The sequence below is a fragment of the Erythranthe guttata genome, chromosome 6 (assembly GCF_056151865.1).
Source record: "Erythranthe guttata isolate IM_541 chromosome 6, IM_541, whole genome shotgun sequence".
NCBI lineage: Eukaryota > Viridiplantae > Streptophyta > Magnoliopsida > Lamiales > Phrymaceae > Erythranthe > Erythranthe guttata.
Genome location: NC_142538.1, coordinates 1,919,960 through 1,936,056, shown reverse-complemented (window position 1 = coordinate 1,936,056; position 16,097 = coordinate 1,919,960). Strand labels below are relative to the sequence as shown.

Here is a 16,097-nt window from a genome sequence, read left to right as displayed (position 1 = left end):
CTGAAAACCGATGTTTTCTTTTCATTACAATTTTTTTTCTTACGAAATTATTTGGAACAAAATATATTGAAATTAGTTTTTTAATTTCTGAAAAACTAATTTTATTTCTTTTTAAGTTACCTATGATTCTTCTTTTGTTTTAGGAAGAGAGAAGTGGCCATGTGGGCATCTTGGGTAGTTGCAAAGACTTTGATTAATATATTGAAATAAACTAATTCAAATGATCACATTTTAGTTAGGAAGAACTCTTTATAAGATAATTAATCCAAACAAGGCATTAGCTTTCACACCACACCTAAATAAAATAATAAAAATTAAATAGAAAAGCAGCTTCCTCAACACTTTATAGTTCTTCAAAGCAAAGCCTTTATAAGGACTTCAAGTCCACATTCATTCAGCCAAACACACACACACACACATAAAAAAATCTTCACTTATTTAGCTACAGATTCTTGATTTTCCGACAAGTGAAAAAAAAAAAGATGTTGGATTCGACTATCGAATTGATCAGCATGGCTGCTTCGAACTCGCTCGCGGTCTTCTGTTTCTGCAATCTGATAATCGCAATCCTACTTGTTGGCAGCTCGAAACCAATCTCGAATTTCGATGAATTTGAGCCCAAATCTCCTCCCACTGTTGTCGTTCATGATGTCATTCACGACAATGTTGAGAAGAACGCAGTTCCTGAGGCTGACAATGATCCGGTCCAAACAGAGGAAGAAGAAAAAGTATCATCTGTGACTGTGAGTATAATAGACACGGTCGAAAACGAAGACGAAGACGAAGAAGAAACCGAAGATGAAGAGCTGAGAAAAAGATTCGAAGAGTTCATTGAGAGAACTAACAGAGCTTGGAGGGCCGAAAAAATGAAAACACATTCTTTAGTCCAATGACATTATTAATTAATCATCGTTCAAACTTTTACGGGTCTTAACTTAAATTGGATTAGTGTATACAATAATCGTAATTTTCGATTTCTTTTCTATTTCACTCAAGTACCTAAATGTAATTCTGCTGCCATTTTTGGGTCAAGAAACCGCAAGATTTTTAGAGTATTTTTATATAGAATTTCAAATGCAATATTACAGAGTAACGAGTAACGACTAACGCGTACTAACGCGTACTTTTTTTTTTGGGTAAATTATTTATTTATTTGATATTCACATTGCATATTGATTTATATAATTTACGCAATCAATGTGCTTATTGATTAATTTCTTGAATAAATTTGTGTCACATGGATGAGAATAAAGTGGCATAATTTGATGGAAGTACAATTTTGATCTGTGATAATCTTTAAATCAAATTATTTTATTTGTTTGTCCAGCTCAGCATAGATGCTTGTTAAGATTATCCTGGATACTGAATCCATTATCTGCTACTACAGACTTAACTGTTTTCTAGCAAGATTTCCAGCAGACAAAAGACAAAAATCTTCATGATCAAGATTTTAATTAATTTATTTATTATTAACTTTTTTTTTTCGTTTTTCGACATTTTTTGGTAAGCAAATAATTGGTTTTGTCTTAGTGTTAGATATTTGATTTTTCTGGTATTTGCTTAGGTTGCAATTCAATTAGTGGCAGCTGTTAGTCCTTGTGCAAGTCAATGTTAGTTAGTATATTACAGATCATTTTTCTTACAGGAAATGATTTACAACAGATATTGATTTTCAAATGATTTACTTTGTCGTGTAGTCTTGACTTCTAAAATTATTGCAATTTCATATGTAAAAATAATTAACATACAAAGAATGTAGCTTCAAAATACCTAGTAATTGTATGTTAGTTGACACAAATAAATAAAAAAATGGTGACAGAAAAGAAACAAGAATCATAGTTGTCGGTACTAATTCCCCAAGAAATTACATGTAAAAGCTAATATAATGACAAGGGTAAACCACGGCATCCTCTGAGGTAAGATTAAATTACGAAAAAATCCCTCATGTTTGGGTAATTACAACCATCCTCTTGCCTTGTAAATATCAAATTGTGGTGCATTAGAAACTGCATTTTTGAACAAAACGAGTATACAGTTGAGAATATTCCACATAATCTAGAAAATTCTGTTGAATTTGACACTATAAGAGTGGACGTGTATGAAGATTCATAGTTGAGGGAGTTGGTTGTAATTACCCAAACATAAGGGGTTTTTTTTTTTTGTAATTTGACCTTTCTTCAGGGTGGCCGTAATTTAGCCTAATGACAAATATGTAGACAATGACTTTGGTATTTGTGGTAAATGTAACTCTTAAACAACTAAAATCGAAGATGCTTCACAAAATTTCAAGTCTTTAAAGCTACAATTAGAAACAATTATCCCAGTTTCAGACATTAGAAACAGTAATAATAATAATAACAATACATCATTAACTTACACACAAACGCATAAATCGAGCGAACGATCCTACGAGCAGAGAGTCCTAATCTAGTACCTAATCGAATCATGCTCTAATTTGTCCTGTAATGACATTCTAGCCATCACACTTTTGTTACAAGAAGGGTCAGAAGAAATGAGCCTAAAACTTCTACACCACATTAAAAAAAAAAAAAAAAAAAAAAACTAAAATACAAACACGATAAACACCCAAAACCTTGATCAGCAAGTTATTTCGCGGCTCTGCTCTCTAGAATCTTCTCCCTGCAACGAGGCATTATGTTCGGAATCTGTAATCTTGAAACCTTGAATAGAGTTTAAGGTTGTCAAGTTGTCCCCATGGAAGGAAGCAGAGGTTGTGGTGAAATTACTCTTTTGTCCGCTGTAAGCTGCTGCTGGTTCATATCTTTCTCCAGGGTAAGGGTTATTATTAGTAATGACGGGCGAAAATGTAATTGTGTGCTCGAATTTTGGTTTTTTAGTCTTTTGCTCTTGCTGAATTCCAGGAGGTACAAAGCTGCCAATTACCATCTGTAAAATTCAAACGATTTCTTTAAAAATAATAATAAAATTGAACTTGGTATTTTAATTAGATAATATTTTGTAATTTACGAACCTGAACGGGGCCCGCTGCAACGAGCATCCCAGCTAGACCTCCGCCCAAGACGCGGCCATCGGGTCCCGCCAGTGAGACGCTCATGCCGCCAGATCGGCTTTTCGTCACTCCATTATCACTAGGCATAAATGAACCAGTGAGAGAGAGGATTTCGAAACGACCCTGTGGAAAAAAAATATATAATTATAATTCACAAGTACTAATTTTCCGATTAGAATAAATAAATAAATAATAATCTACCCTTTATTTTTCCTATTAGAAAAATTTCAGAGGGTACTTACTTCGTAGGTCAAAGTCCCGCCCGAAGAATTAGGTTGACGCAGAGTAACATTTGAGATGGTACCATTTGCAGCTAGAACGCATATTGCTCGAGATCCTTGTTGGGAAAAAGATATTATCTTCATCATAATATCCTGTCACAATAAATAACAGAAACTCAAAAAGTCGGATAATTTTATTTATTTAATTTGAGGAAGAAAGTTGGATATTTTCAAATAGACCAATTATGAACTTACATACATATCATATGCAACCACCATTAAACACGATTTAATCGAATCAGCAAGATTTATGCACTTCAACATGAATAAAGTATTACGAAAAATAAAATTCAAATATAAAGATGAGCAATAATAGTTATAATCAGAAGTACCTCGCCAGTATTGACAGTTATCATATGTGGTGTAAAACTTCCACCAACCGGGACAGATTCCGCCGCTCGACCTAAAACACATGAGGAATTACGGATTTGCTCAATTAAATTCTCTAAAAATAAAAGAAAAATCACTAGCATATTGCAAATATGATTTCTCGACTTCAATTCCGTGCTCATGCAGAAATTACAGGGAAGACCTTTATCGGGGACGAAGAATCCTCCCATACATACGTTAAGTTAAAGAAGAAAAGAAAAGGGGCAGCATTTCTCAAAATTCACCACAGTTTTTTGGCTCGTATTATCACCTCGAAGAAAAAACATTAGATACACATTCATCGTGCATTTATCAGTTTCCTAAAAAAAACAAAAGAAATATCATTCATGTAAAACAGAGTTAATATAACTTAACATATGCAATGTAATTAGATTCTCGATAACAAATATTCTTTCCTCGACTAAGGATCTGACAACTCCAGCTGGAAGTGGTAATAAATAGATTCTATATTCAAGAACCGAGTCAAAAAAAAAATGCACGATCTCGGAGATAATAAACGAAGCATGTTAGCATATGCATAGACAAGATCAAGAATCACATCGAAATTCTTCAGTATTAACATAGTCCACCTGTATCTAGAGATAGATACACACACATGTTAGTTACATCATCTTCTCATAAATTATTCCCTTATCCATTCTTTATTCTTTTGATTGCCATTTATGCATACTTGCAATTATTGAGTAAAAGACAGATCTTTTGTCTTGTCACATCATCACCAAACTATACAAAGGGGGGTGATTGATTCTCTTACAACTCCCACTTGCTGACAAGGGTCCCAATTCCAAATTAATATTTTATTCTAACCGACCGTTGACCCATAAACACACAGAGCAAACAAAGAGCAGCCACCATGCAAGGAAAAAAAAAAAGAATAAAATAAATAAATTAAAAGCAGATCTATCTAGAAAACAAGAAAACAAACCTTGACTTGCAAATTCCAGCTTGTGTTTCTTCTTGAAAGAGTCAACCGGTCTCGCCGCCGGTGCACCATGCTTCCACGGTGAGTAATCACCGGTGAGCGGAATCGAAGCAGATATAGGCATAGGCGACAATGCCACTATTGAACCATCTGTTGCATACTTCCTCGGCCTCCCCCTTTTCTTCCTCACCTTCGTCACCTCCTCCGCCGCCGCCGCCGCCACAATTACCGGCGCCGCCGCCGCTGTGGGCAGAGCCGTTGATCCACCACCATATTCGCCGGGATTTTCGGCCCTCGGCTCCACACTGTTGTACCCTTCAGTGACCCCATCACTTTTTACTGTGCCCTCAGAACCATTTAGCCCTTCTTTTACCTCCATTCATATACTAGACCAGACGGAAATACCTATTAAATACTTAAACCCTGAAAGAGACTGTAATTAACCCTAAACCCACTAAATTAACAAACCCTAATTAGCTCAGAAACTCACTCAAACTATACAGAAACTACTTAATTAAAAAAAATTAAAAAAATTAAAAACGACAAGAGCAACACAATTCGGAAGATAATCCAAAGAAGCTCACGGAATCTGCTTCAGAAACTCCGGAGTCAGCTGCGAGAATCTATACAATGGCTTTCTCATGGGTTAATCTACGCCATTACAGAGCAAGGACAAGCTATAGCTAAATTTAGGGGAAAATGTAAAAAAAAAATAAAAAATTGGTCTTTGTAAAATTAGGGTTTTTGGTAGAAAGAAAAAAAGTAGGGAATGAAAAATAAAGTTGGAGTAAAATTAAGAAATAAAATAGGAATTAATTATATATTCTGAAAATTAATTAGGTGAGTTGGGAATATTTAAATTGCAAAATTCAAAAGTATTAATTATGGTTGAGAAAATGGTTTCAGGTCCGTCTTGGAAATTTAATAAACCGCATTTAAAAAATGGCAAAGTTAATGAATTGGAATATAAAAATGATGGGAAAATTGGGAAAAGATAATTAAATTATTTATTTTTTATAATTTTAAATGGCAGTTTTAATTTATTTAAAGCTGTAAAGCTAAGGTTGGAGCCATTCAAATTTATTCAACCTCTGACCTGTTCTTTGTCTTTTCAGGTAAATAAAAGTTGACCAATTTAGTTACAAAGATAACCCTTGATTTTACAATTATTTACCCTTTGATGCCACTGATTGCATTTAGGCTATGGTAACACAATATTAAAGACAACAGAATTGATTCATCATCACAATAGCCAATATATTTTTAAACAAATACATAACAATTTTTGCAGCAGAACTGAAGAATGTAACAAAATAAAAAAAAAAATTAAAAAAACAAATTAAACTTGCAACAAGTTCACTAGATGTGATCTAGGCAGCACAAATCCAGCTCTCCTCTCTTCGAACGAGTATTCGATTTCCCCATCGACTGTCTTAACTGCAGCAGAAGGAGCTGCTGCTACAATGGCCATATGCTTCGGAACAGCGGGTGTTATAGCCATTTGCATCGGAATAGATACGGTCGAGGGTGTTGAAGGTACCGACATTATCGACATTGCTCGAGGGGTTCGATTCTCTACTTCGGCGCCCACCGTAGAGACCATCTTCGAAGGCGTGCTGAACGGTGTACTTGTGTTTGTTGCTAGTGCCTTCTGCAAAATATCGTGTTTTTTGTTCAAATCTTCTAGAATGTTTGTTATGTTCGATTTCGACGAATCCGTGGAAGAAATAGGAGAGAATGGCTTCCTCTGCACGTGCGATTCTGTTTCTCGAACGTTTTGCATGTTCTGAGAATGCTGTTTAACCGGAAAACCTGCTAAGTCCAAGCCTCTCCTCCCTGAAAATGGAGAAAACGAAAAAAAGATTTTAAAGGGAAAATTGACTAAGAGCAGCAAAATCAAGAAAATGGTGGGGAAAAAAAATATTACCAGAAGAGAGAGCAGCAAATCCATCATCCCTATGGCAGTCTTGATTTGCACGCTCGCCTTTCTTCGCATTACGTGTGTTTGGAGTGAACTTTGAGGAATGATGCATATCAAGCTTAGGATTATGCGTCATATGTCCACCAAGAGAAAGTCTTCTGTTGCTTGCGGCGGCACCACCACCACCGCATGACAATCTAGGTCCCTTTTTCGCACTCTGGTTCTTCATAGGGCTTGGCTTCGAACCATAAAGAGCCTCCTGCTCCGTAAGCAACTGTCCCTGAAGTTTCTTCTCGTCCTGATTTTTGCATAACACATACACAGACATATATGTTAAAGAGTCGTAATCTAAAATTTACGTTTAGCATGTAATCCAAGATAGAAATTGTTTTACCCTCTGCCTTTTGCGCTCTAGTTCTTTTTCTTGCCGTAAAACTGTATAGCCTTCAAGCATAGAAAGCAGACGAACCTGGAGATAGAAGATTAGAACCAAAGTAAATTATGTTAATACAACAAAAAAGAAAAAAAGACAGACATGGAATTAACTACTTTTATACACGTTCGTATACAACAGCACTTACGCCATCGTAAGTAAAATAGACTCCATTCTCATTTTCCCATGCCGCGGTCTTTGAAGCCAATGTGTCTACCATTCCTGTCCAGTAAACAAGCCAATTAGCACAATCTTATTTTATAAATTAAGACTGCAGCAAAATCAAGGCATATCCAGACATAATCCAAACGTACCAGGAAGTTTGTTCACTAATGCACGAGCTTTTTCAGCACGTTTGAGAGTAAGATGAGCGCCTCTGCCAGCACTATAGCGATTCTCGTCCTAAAAATAAAGGGAAAGGACTTTAAGCAATTGAGTGTTTGTATCTCAAGATGTACATAGAAAATATGTATAAGAGTTCAAACCCTATTATACTCCTCAAGCCAGCTCTCCTCCTCACATGCAGTCATCCACTTCTCCACTTTTTCAAGGATTTCTTTCCTGCTGAGAGCCTCCTCTTTGACTCTAGATATTTGAAGTTCAATTTGTTCGAGCACGTAAGAGGCATCAATAGCTCCTTCAAATATTAAAAAAAAACAGAGAATGAGAGTTGCGAACTGAACAAAATAAATGATCAAAAGTTATCTTCGACACGTATAACTCATACCAGATTCAACAGCATCTACAGCCAAGGAAACTGAACTATTTGATTCTGGATTCAAATGTGTCTTCCTACAAATATCTTCTAGTTCTGACTTTTTTTTCATGACGAGTTCCTTCATTTTGCTGGCTTTCATCTCCTCCAATCGAGAAACTTCAGCCTTGACCTGACAGATAAATAATCCAACTACCTTTAAATAAGCAGTTTCATATATGGTTGAACCTCACAAAATAAAGCAAGTCGTAAAACAAAGAAATGCAACTATGCTCCTAAAAGCAAAATCTTACGACTCACATGATCAATAAACTGAGAAGAAAGCATGTCAGGCTCTGTTATCTCATCTTCCGAAGCAGCTATATTACATGTAACTTTCTGAAATATCTGCTGCTCTTCAATTGGTGTGTCCATCAAGTTCCAAAGCTCCAGTAATGAAGTCCCTAGATCTTGTAACTGACCAGAATTTATTCATCAGTCAACAAACTGTGTAATAAAAAAAAGGAAATAAATCTAAAAAGACCAAGTCTAAAAATGAAATATGATACCTGCTGCATTCTCTGTATTTTAACCTCCCGTAATATTAGTATAGCCTTCCCCAATTGTTCTATGGTGTCATTGCTAATGTTTTTAGGACCTTCAGATTCCCCTAAACTTGGATGGATCTCATCGACAGTTTGCTTAAAATCCAAACCAAGCACCGAGCAACAGGAGAACAAATTATTCAGGTGCTCCACGACTTGCTTCAGACGTTCACACTGCAAGCAATGAACATTCAGGGAAACACGTCAGGGAAGAATTATGTGAAGAAAAAAATGTTGAGAATAAATTATACTTCACAAGAGTTACCTTTTCTTTTTGAAGCGTCTGCAGTTCTTTGTGCAATTCTTCAAGATTTCTCAAAGACAAATCAGTTTCATCCACTGCCATGTCATTCAAAGCACGGTGCCCTCCTGCATAGATTTCACTTTTAATACTCTGTATCTGTTCTTTCACCTCTATAAATTGACTTTTCCTCTCAGATCTCCTCCTCCTCATCTCTTCTATCTGTGGAAGGATGGCTCTGAGTTCGGCCTTCAAGCTTCCAGTGCCTTGATCAGACTACACGGGAGAAAGGCGACCCATTATTAAGGTGAAAAATATAGGACGGAAAAAGAAAATGAAAATACGCGGTTCAGGCCTGACCTGTCGAATGTGTACTGGCCGCTCCCCCATTGCTGAACAGATGGCAGCAAGTTCGGCCTCAGCATCAGCAATTGCCTGCCTCAGCTGAGCTCTACTCTTGTTTGCCTGGTCTACTCTTCTTCTGTAAACCTCTAGACATTCTTGCTCAAGTTCAAGCAAAGTTCTGTCTCTATCAGCATCAGATTCCCCAACTTCATCCCATATTATCTGATAAATTTACCGATGCATAATAACGGCGATGTATTTTATAACATGATCGTTTAGGAATACAAGAAAAAAAAGACGGAAATAAAAGCACAATCCTACTAAAAGTGTGTATACCTGCAATTCATATAGAAGCGAACCACAAGTCGTCTCCAGTTGCGAAAGTATATTGCTTGGAGCGATGGACATTTCAAGTTAACTGTACCTACGTGTAGAAGCAACTAATAAATCACAAGCACAATTATATCATAATACATCACTACAAATTTTAACTTGAACAACTTCAATGCCAAGTAAAATAGTACAGAAAAAGAGTAAAAACCTCCTAATTTCAGAACTACAAAACCCTTGCAAATTTGGCTAGTAAATTGAGTAACAATGTTCCAAAACGAACTGACCTAGCTGAACCCAAGCTAAATTTGGCTAGGAGACGACTAATTCGCTCATAACCATTCAATCGAAAGATCCAATTCAATTATTGAAGATAAAGCATAAAATCCACTACCAAATTACATAAAATGGAGTTAACGAAGAGAATCAGAGATTTATCTTCATTTACTTTTTCCTCAAACTCCTTTGAACTCACAAATTCTTACTGCATCTAGGAAATATCTCGGCTCTTCTAATAATTTAGGAATCGAACAACAGAAAACGAAAAGGAAAAAATCCGACGTAGATCCGAGGTCATACCTGAAAATTAAAACCAAAATCAACGGGATTTTCCGGTCTAGCCACGATTAGAAAGCAGCAGAGTGGTACAATCCGAGGGCTGGAATTTGAGAAGACAACAGGATCCGCAAATTTCGTGACTGAAGAGTAAAAGCTAGAGAGAGAAAATAAGGAAGGAGAGAAGTTTTTTGAAAAATCAGACCGTTGATTGGTGGTGAGAGAAATAATGATAAGGGTTTTAATTATGGTGAGAGAGAGAGAGAGAGAGAGAGAGAGAGAGAGAGAGAGAGAGAGAGAGTGGGGGCAAAACAGAAATTTGAAATTTCAAAGACGGAGAGAAACCGAAAGAAATTTTAATTATCGTAGCTTGTACTTACCTGGCTGTGACGTATGGTAAATGACAGACGGGGTTGAGAATATACCACGTGCTCTGGGCCGCGTGAGGTTAAACGATTTGGGCCTTTTCTATTGGGCCTTTGCCTAAGCCCAGACAGCTTTTGACTATAAACTCTCCAACATTACCCTCCTTATTTATATTCGGTGAATTTAAACTGTAGATCTTAACATAATTATACACATTAGATAGTTATTTAATCAAATTTATGGTTCGAATCCACTTGACGTAAATAACCAGATGTAACATCTAATTTTCCGTACGGAAGAGAACCCATGGATCATGATCATTTCGTATTATTGATTACAAATTTAGTTTCAATCAATTGATACATACACAAATAATATTGAATAGTAGGAAGAAAAAAAATACAAAAAGAACAAAAGAAAATGATCCAAAAACAAAAACAAAACATCATTTAGAGGCCGGATTTGAAGGGAACTCCAGTTGCCGGAATCCATTTATCTCCATTAGTGAACGGTGCAACGGTGAACTTCTGAACCTGGCTAGCAATAAGATTGAGCTTCAAGCCCACCCACTTAACCCGATTCTTAGTCGCCGCACCGAGGCCCGTATTTTGATACTCTGCATAAAAAATCGTCTTCGGGGCCGAGTCACCGATCCACGGAAGCCACCCTTTGGGGTCGATGAAACGGTCCAACACGCTATTGAATACAATTGTGGTGGAGTAATCCTTCCAAGGTCGGCCCAAGAAAGAGCTGACCCCAGCGAGGTTGCCACCTGGCCGAATGTTGCAGTTCTGGATCGCGATCCCGGTGTTTTGGTTCGGGTCCTTCTTGCCCTGGGCCGTGATCGTGATCTTTTGGCCCGCCATTGGCTTTATGGGCAGGATGTTGCAGTTCTGGAGGACAACTGCGGAGTTGCCGAATATGAAGTCAACTGTTCCGTAGATGTCGCACTCGCGGTAGAATTGACGGTTGGCGTGCACGTAGAGAGTGTCTTGGAATGCGGACATCTTGCATCGGTAGAAGACCGCGAGGTCTGCGGACGTCAATAGAGCGACGGCTTGGTGCTTGGCTGCACCGGCCGTGTTGCGGAATCCCATGTCGCGCGCGATGAATCCTTGACCAAACACAGCTGATTCGATTCGACACGAGATATATACATGTACCAATGTCAATTGATTTTTTTCTTAAAAAAAAATTATATTTTGTACATTTGATCACATGCCTTTGTAATTAACATTTTGTTTTGTAATACGAGAAGTTAATTAGAAAATAGTTGTTAAATCAATTTCAATATAGTGAATTAGAAGGGCTTAAAAGTACGAAACTTGTGAATTTGGGCAAATATGCAAACCAAAATCTCTAATGGGTAAAAAAGGAAAATACTTACCAAAAGTAGCGGTTTGAAAAGTGGGGGTTCCGTCGACAACGTTGAGGCTGCCGGTGACAATGGTGGCATCTTTACCATCTCCGACGAACATGACATTCCACATCGTCTTCTCCACTCTCACATTCTCTGCGTAAACACCCTTCTTCACATAAATAACAAACCTCTTCTTACTCTTCGCCGGAACATCCTTCAGCGCCGCCTTTATCGTCTTGTACTTCCCGCTTCCGTCCTTCGCCACCACCGCGTCCGCCTTCACGCTCGGCGTCTGCAGCAGCCGCCTCTCATTAGCGGAAACCCACTCCGGCAAATCGCCGCCGCCGAAACCCATCAAGCGGCGCCTCCTTCCGATTTTGCCCACCGCGTCAATCGACTCGTCGGCGGAGGTGATCATGGCCAAGCTGTTGCTTATGTACTCAGTGGAGTTCTTGAAACTATCGCCGGCGACGGTGCTCAGCCCGCTCGATACACTCTCCAGCTCATCGATGCACGTCTCCTGGTAAGTACCGGCGGAGCTCAGCCACGTTCTCAGGTCAGCGAAAGCTTCGTGCAGATTCATGTTGTTTATGGTCAACGAGCTGTTGAGGTGGTCAAGCGCAAGCGAGAAAAGCTCCTGGCAACTCTGTATCGCCGCCACCGTCTTCTCGTCGGTGATGTTCAGCTTTCCGGCGTCGAAGCTGTTCGAGATTTTCGTCAGCTCGGTAATGGCGACCTGTACGGATAGCTTGTACAGATCCTGAATCTTGACGTCGCCGGAAGTCACCATCGGAGCGAGGCTGTTGTAGCACGTGTCCGGGTAAAGCGTGACGTTGCAAACCGCTTTGATCGACGACGAAATCGATTTGGTTTCGTCTTTGGATTTGCTGCCGCCTTTGTTGGTCTGCGTAACTCCGACCACGGTGGCGACCACGACGGCGATGAGGACAATGGAGGATATTCCGATGAGGGCGAATCTCCGGCGGGTTTTGCTCCGGGCGGCGAGCCTTTCGTGGTCGGTGTCGTTGACGTTGCCGTAGGAGTTGACGGTGGCCATCATTAATTAATTTGCACTTTGCAGTAGGGTTTTCTTTTTCTTCAACTCTTTTTTGAGTTGAGAAAATGAAGCAAATAATTAACTGGTTGATTGAAGAAGGTAAGATGGTGGGGGTATTTATAGTAGCGTTTTTGCGTTGCATGAAATGCGACTTTTCTTTTTTATTTTGTTATTTAGGCAAACGCGGGTTAATACGTGGGAGGCACCATGTTTGAGTTATGAAAGGTGTACACCTAATAATAAGTCGAAGTGATGCTCATGATATATATAAGTATTAGTTAATACACTTTCGCCCCCCCAAACTTTTAATTTTGTACACTTTAGTCCCCCAAAACAAAAAAAAAATTCTCTCTTAAATTACCCCTATATTTTCGCTCCCCCAAGAAAAAACCCCTGGGTCCGCCCCTATATATATATATATATATATATATATATATATATATATATATATATATATATATATATATATATATATATATATAATTTGAATTATAAGAGAAGCTAGCTAGCTATGAGATAATTTAATTAGAAAATACACTTGGCTACTAGTCAAGGGATTATATTAGTTAGCTCTAGAAACTAATTTAATTGTCTTGATCACATTTTTTTTAATATATATATTAGAATTAATTACTATATATATATAAAAAAAAATACATTTTGTAATTTATGCGATTTGATTTGGATCAATTTGTAAATATATATTCAACATTGAAATTTAGTGTTAACCGTAATTTTATTGTCTAAGAAAGCAAGAGTAACTCATTATAACTCAGTTCATACGATATATAGTCTACGCGGTATTTGAGTTTCTTCCACAGTGGCATTTGAGATGTTGGGGTTCGATCATTTTTTAGTGCGTGTGTTGTAAGACCATGTTAATACTTATAGGTTTTTCATTAAGACAAAAACTTTGTTGTACAAAATATGTTTGCAGTTACTCAAAATATTGCTTTTTAAAACCGGTTAAATTACATACATTTTTGTGTACGTATTACAATTTCTGATTTTCGATTGAATCATTGTCCAAAATCGTATTGAATTAATCGTGTTGCCTAAAATAATATAGATAAGTTCTAAAAAAAATATACTACTATTGTATTTTGTAGTTTTTGATATTTAATTTAGATCATGGGTGTAAACTATACTCTAGTGTAAGTAGACAATAGTATTACTGCAAATAATTTTTTTTTTATCATAACTCCAATTGGGTTGATTCAAGTTACTCAACCTTCATGTTTCTTAATTTGTGAGATTAATTCAAATTTAAACCGTGGTATAAAAGAAATTACTATAGAATAAATTACGTAATATTGTTTGATCATAACTTTTTTATACAAGCTCCGAATTCTTTCGAAACTCAGAATCAATAGAACATTTAGAAAAAAATGAACTCTTCGAGAACAAAATAATGAATGATAGGAGAAAAAACGAAAAGAAATATAACGACCCAAGACAAAAATGGGTCGTACGTATAATATATTAAGCAACGAAGCCGAAAATTTTCAATTTAGAGGCCCGATTTGAATGGAACGCCGGTTGCTGGAATCCATTTGTCCCCATTAGTGAACGGGCCAACGGTAAACTTCTTAACCTCGCTAGCAACAAGATTGAGCTTCAAGCCCACCCACTTAACCCGGTTCTTGGTCCCCGCTCCGAGACCCGTATTTTGATACTCTGCATAAAAAATCGTCTTCGGGGCTGAGGTTCCAATCCACGGGAGCCAGCCCTTTGGGTCAATGAAACGGTCCAACACTGAATTGAATACAATTGTGGTGGAGTAATCCTTCCACGGCCGGCCCAAGAAAGAGTTGACCCCGGCAAGGTTGCCACCTGGCCGAATGTTGCAGTTTTGGATCGAGATACCGGTGTTTTGGTTCGGGTCAGCCTTGCCCTGGGCCGTGATTGTGATTTGTTGGCCCGCCATTGGCTTCTTGGGTAGGATGTTGCAGTTCTGGAGGACGGCTGCCGAGTTGCCGAATATGAAGTCAACCGTGCCGTAGATGTCGCACTCGCGGTAGAATTGGCGGTTGGCGTGCACGTAGAGTGTGTCTTGGAATGCGTCCATCTTGCATCGGTAGAAGACCGAGAAATCTGCGTTCGACATTAGAGCAACGGCCTGGTGCTTGGCTGCACCGGCCGTGTTGCGGAATCCCATGTCGCGTGCGATGAATCCTTGACCAAACACAGCTGATTCGATTCGACACGAGATATACATATATCAATGTCAATTGATTTTTTCTTAAAAAAATATAGATTTTGTACATTTGATCACATGCCTTTGCAATTCACATTTTAGTTTTGTATGTGAGAAGTTAGAAGGGTTTAAAAGTACGAAACTTGTGAATTTGGGCAAATATGCAAACCAAAAACTTTAATGTGCACAAAAGGAAAATACTTACCAAAAGTAGCAGTTTGAAAAGTGGGGGTTCCGTCGACAACGTTGAGGCTGCCGGTGACGACGGTGGCATCTTTGCCATCTCCGACGAACATGACATTCCACATCGTCTTCTCCACTCTCACATTCTCTGCGTAAACTCCCTTCTTCACGTATATAACAAACCTCTTCTTACTCTTCGCCGGAACATCCTTCAGCGCCGCCTTTATCGTCTTGTACTTCCCGCTTCCGTCCTTCGCCACCACCGCGTCCGCCTTCACGCTCGGCGTCTGCAGCAGCCGCCTCTCCTTCACGGAAACCCACTCCGGGAAATCTCCGCCGCCGAAACCCATCAGGCGGCGCCTCCTCCCGATTTTGCCCATCGCGTCGATCGACTCGCCGGCAGAGGTGATGATGGCCAGGCTGTTGCTCGTGTACTCAATGGAGTTCTTCAAACTGTCGCCGGCGAAACTGGTCAGGCCACTCGAGATGCTCTCCAGCTCATCCATGCAAGTCTCCTGGTACGTGGCGGCGGAGCTCAGCCACGTTCTCAGATCACCGAACGCGTCGAGCAAATTCATGTCGTTTATGGTGATCGAGCTGTTGAGATGGTCGAGCGCCAGTATGAAGAGCTCCTGGCAACTCTGGAGGGCTAAAACCGTCTTTTCATCGGTAATGTTCAGTTTTCCGGCGTCGAATTTCTTGGACACCTCCGTGAGCTCGCTAATGGCTACCTGTACGGATAGCTTGTACAGGTCCTGGATCTTGACGTTGCCGGATTTCACCATCGGAGAAAGACTGTTGTAGCATGAGTCTGGATAAAGCGTGACGTTGCACACCGCTTTGATCGACGTGGAAATCGAATTGGTTTCTTCTTTGGATTTGTTGCTGCCTTTGTTGGTCTGCGTAACTCCGACCACGGTGGCGACAACGACGGCGACGAGGACTATAGAGGATATTCCGATGAGGGTGAATCTCCGGCGGGTTTTGCTGCGTGCGGCGAGCCTTTCGAGATCGGTTTCGTTGACGTTGCCGTAGGAGTTGACGGTGGCCATCGTTAATTAATTTGCAGTGTTCTTTTTTTCTTTTTCTTTTTTGGTTTTAATTTTCAAGTGGATGATTGAAGATGGTGAGATATGGAGGAATATTTATAGTTGACGCTTTTAGTGTGAAGGAAAACGCGACTTTA

General features: G+C 39.0%; 5 protein-coding genes across 5 annotated transcripts; 1 reads left to right on the top strand and 4 right to left on the bottom strand.

Moving 5' to 3' along the window:
- Nucleotides 1–365: 365 nt before the first annotated feature.
- On the top strand, nt 366–1,132 carry LOC148769877 (uncharacterized). Its single transcript, XM_088819322.1, has one exon. The coding sequence runs from the start codon at nt 483–485 to the stop codon at nt 891–893; it is 411 nt and encodes a 136-aa protein (XP_088675448.1). The 5' UTR covers nt 366–482; the 3' UTR covers nt 894–1,132.
- Nucleotides 1,133–2,266: 1,134 nt separating this feature from the next.
- Nucleotides 2,267–5,446, bottom strand: LOC105971903 (AT-hook motif nuclear-localized protein 1). Its single transcript, XM_088819320.1, has 6 exons — nt 5,209–5,446; nt 4,628–5,010; nt 3,645–3,715; nt 3,274–3,405; nt 2,993–3,154; nt 2,267–2,907 (listed from the first exon to the last, which is right to left on the bottom strand). Exons 2-6 carry the CDS (start codon nt 5,001–5,003, stop codon nt 2,599–2,601), a joined length of 1,050 nt encoding a protein of 349 aa, XP_088675446.1. The 5' UTR covers nt 5,004–5,010; nt 5,209–5,446; the 3' UTR covers nt 2,267–2,598.
- Nucleotides 5,447–5,841: 395 nt separating this feature from the next.
- LOC105971845 (65-kDa microtubule-associated protein 3) lies at nt 5,842–10,141 on the bottom strand. The gene is made up of 13 exons (XM_012996754.2): nt 9,773–10,141; nt 9,200–9,287; nt 8,879–9,085; nt 8,543–8,794; nt 8,242–8,451; nt 7,994–8,149; nt 7,706–7,865; nt 7,464–7,615; nt 7,293–7,380; nt 7,127–7,200; nt 6,940–7,014; nt 6,552–6,843; nt 5,842–6,460 (listed from the first exon to the last, which is right to left on the bottom strand). The coding sequence occupies exons 2-13, from the start codon at nt 9,269–9,271 to the stop codon at nt 5,964–5,966; spliced, it is 2,235 nt and encodes a 744-aa protein (XP_012852208.2). The 5' UTR covers nt 9,272–9,287; nt 9,773–10,141; the 3' UTR covers nt 5,842–5,963.
- A 257-nt stretch (nt 10,142–10,398) lies between these two features.
- On the bottom strand, nt 10,399–12,623 carry LOC105971722 (putative pectinesterase/pectinesterase inhibitor 46). Its single transcript, XM_012996590.2, has 2 exons — nt 11,502–12,623; nt 10,399–11,243 (listed from the first exon to the last, which is right to left on the bottom strand). Exons 1-2 carry the CDS (start codon nt 12,532–12,534, stop codon nt 10,564–10,566), a joined length of 1,713 nt encoding a protein of 570 aa, XP_012852044.2. The 5' UTR covers nt 12,535–12,623; the 3' UTR covers nt 10,399–10,563.
- A 1,215-nt stretch (nt 12,624–13,838) lies between these two features.
- On the bottom strand, nt 13,839–16,050 carry LOC105971728 (putative pectinesterase/pectinesterase inhibitor 24). The gene is made up of 2 exons (XM_012996597.2): nt 14,934–16,050; nt 13,839–14,721 (listed from the first exon to the last, which is right to left on the bottom strand). The coding sequence occupies exons 1-2, from the start codon at nt 15,961–15,963 to the stop codon at nt 14,042–14,044; spliced, it is 1,710 nt and encodes a 569-aa protein (XP_012852051.2). The 5' UTR covers nt 15,964–16,050; the 3' UTR covers nt 13,839–14,041.
- Nucleotides 16,051–16,097: the final 47 nt, after the last annotated feature.

Excerpts from the sequence above, each read along its gene's own strand:
- LOC148769877 (XM_088819322.1), top strand. The coding sequence starts at position 483 with ATGTTGGATTCGACTATCGAATTGATCAGCATGGCTGCTTCGAACTCG.
- LOC105971903 (XM_088819320.1), bottom strand. The coding sequence starts at position 5,003 with ATGGAGGTAAAAGAAGGGCTAAATGGTTCTGAGGGCACAGTAAAAAGT. Across the intron at positions 3,716-4,627 it reads GCTGGAATTTGCAAGTCAAG|GTCGAGCGGCGGAATCTGTC; the intron begins GTTTGTTTTCTT and ends CATGTGTTTTAG. Across the intron at positions 3,406-3,644 it reads TAACTGTCAATACTGGCGAG|GATATTATGATGAAGATAAT; the intron begins GTACTTCTGATT and ends TTATTGTGACAG.
- LOC105971845 (XM_012996754.2), bottom strand. The coding sequence starts at position 9,271 with ATGTCCATCGCTCCAAGCAATATACTTTCGCAACTGGAGACGACTTGT. Across the intron at positions 8,795-8,878 it reads GGCCAGTACACATTCGACAG|TCTGATCAAGGCACTGGAAG; the intron begins GTCAGGCCTGAA and ends TCTCCCGTGTAG. Across the intron at positions 7,201-7,292 it reads ATTAGTGAACAAACTTCCTG|GAATGGTAGACACATTGGCT; the intron begins GTACGTTTGGAT and ends TTTACTGGACAG.
- LOC105971722 (XM_012996590.2), bottom strand. The coding sequence starts at position 12,534 with ATGATGGCCACCGTCAACTCCTACGGCAACGTCAACGACACCGACCAC. Across the intron at positions 11,244-11,501 it reads TTTTCAAACCGCTACTTTTG|CTGTGTTTGGTCAAGGATTC; the intron begins GTAAGTATTTTC and ends GAATCGAATCAG.
- LOC105971728 (XM_012996597.2), bottom strand. The coding sequence starts at position 15,963 with ATGGCCACCGTCAACTCCTACGGCAACGTCAACGAAACCGATCTCGAA. Across the intron at positions 14,722-14,933 it reads TTTTCAAACTGCTACTTTTG|CTGTGTTTGGTCAAGGATTC; the intron begins GTAAGTATTTTC and ends GAATCGAATCAG.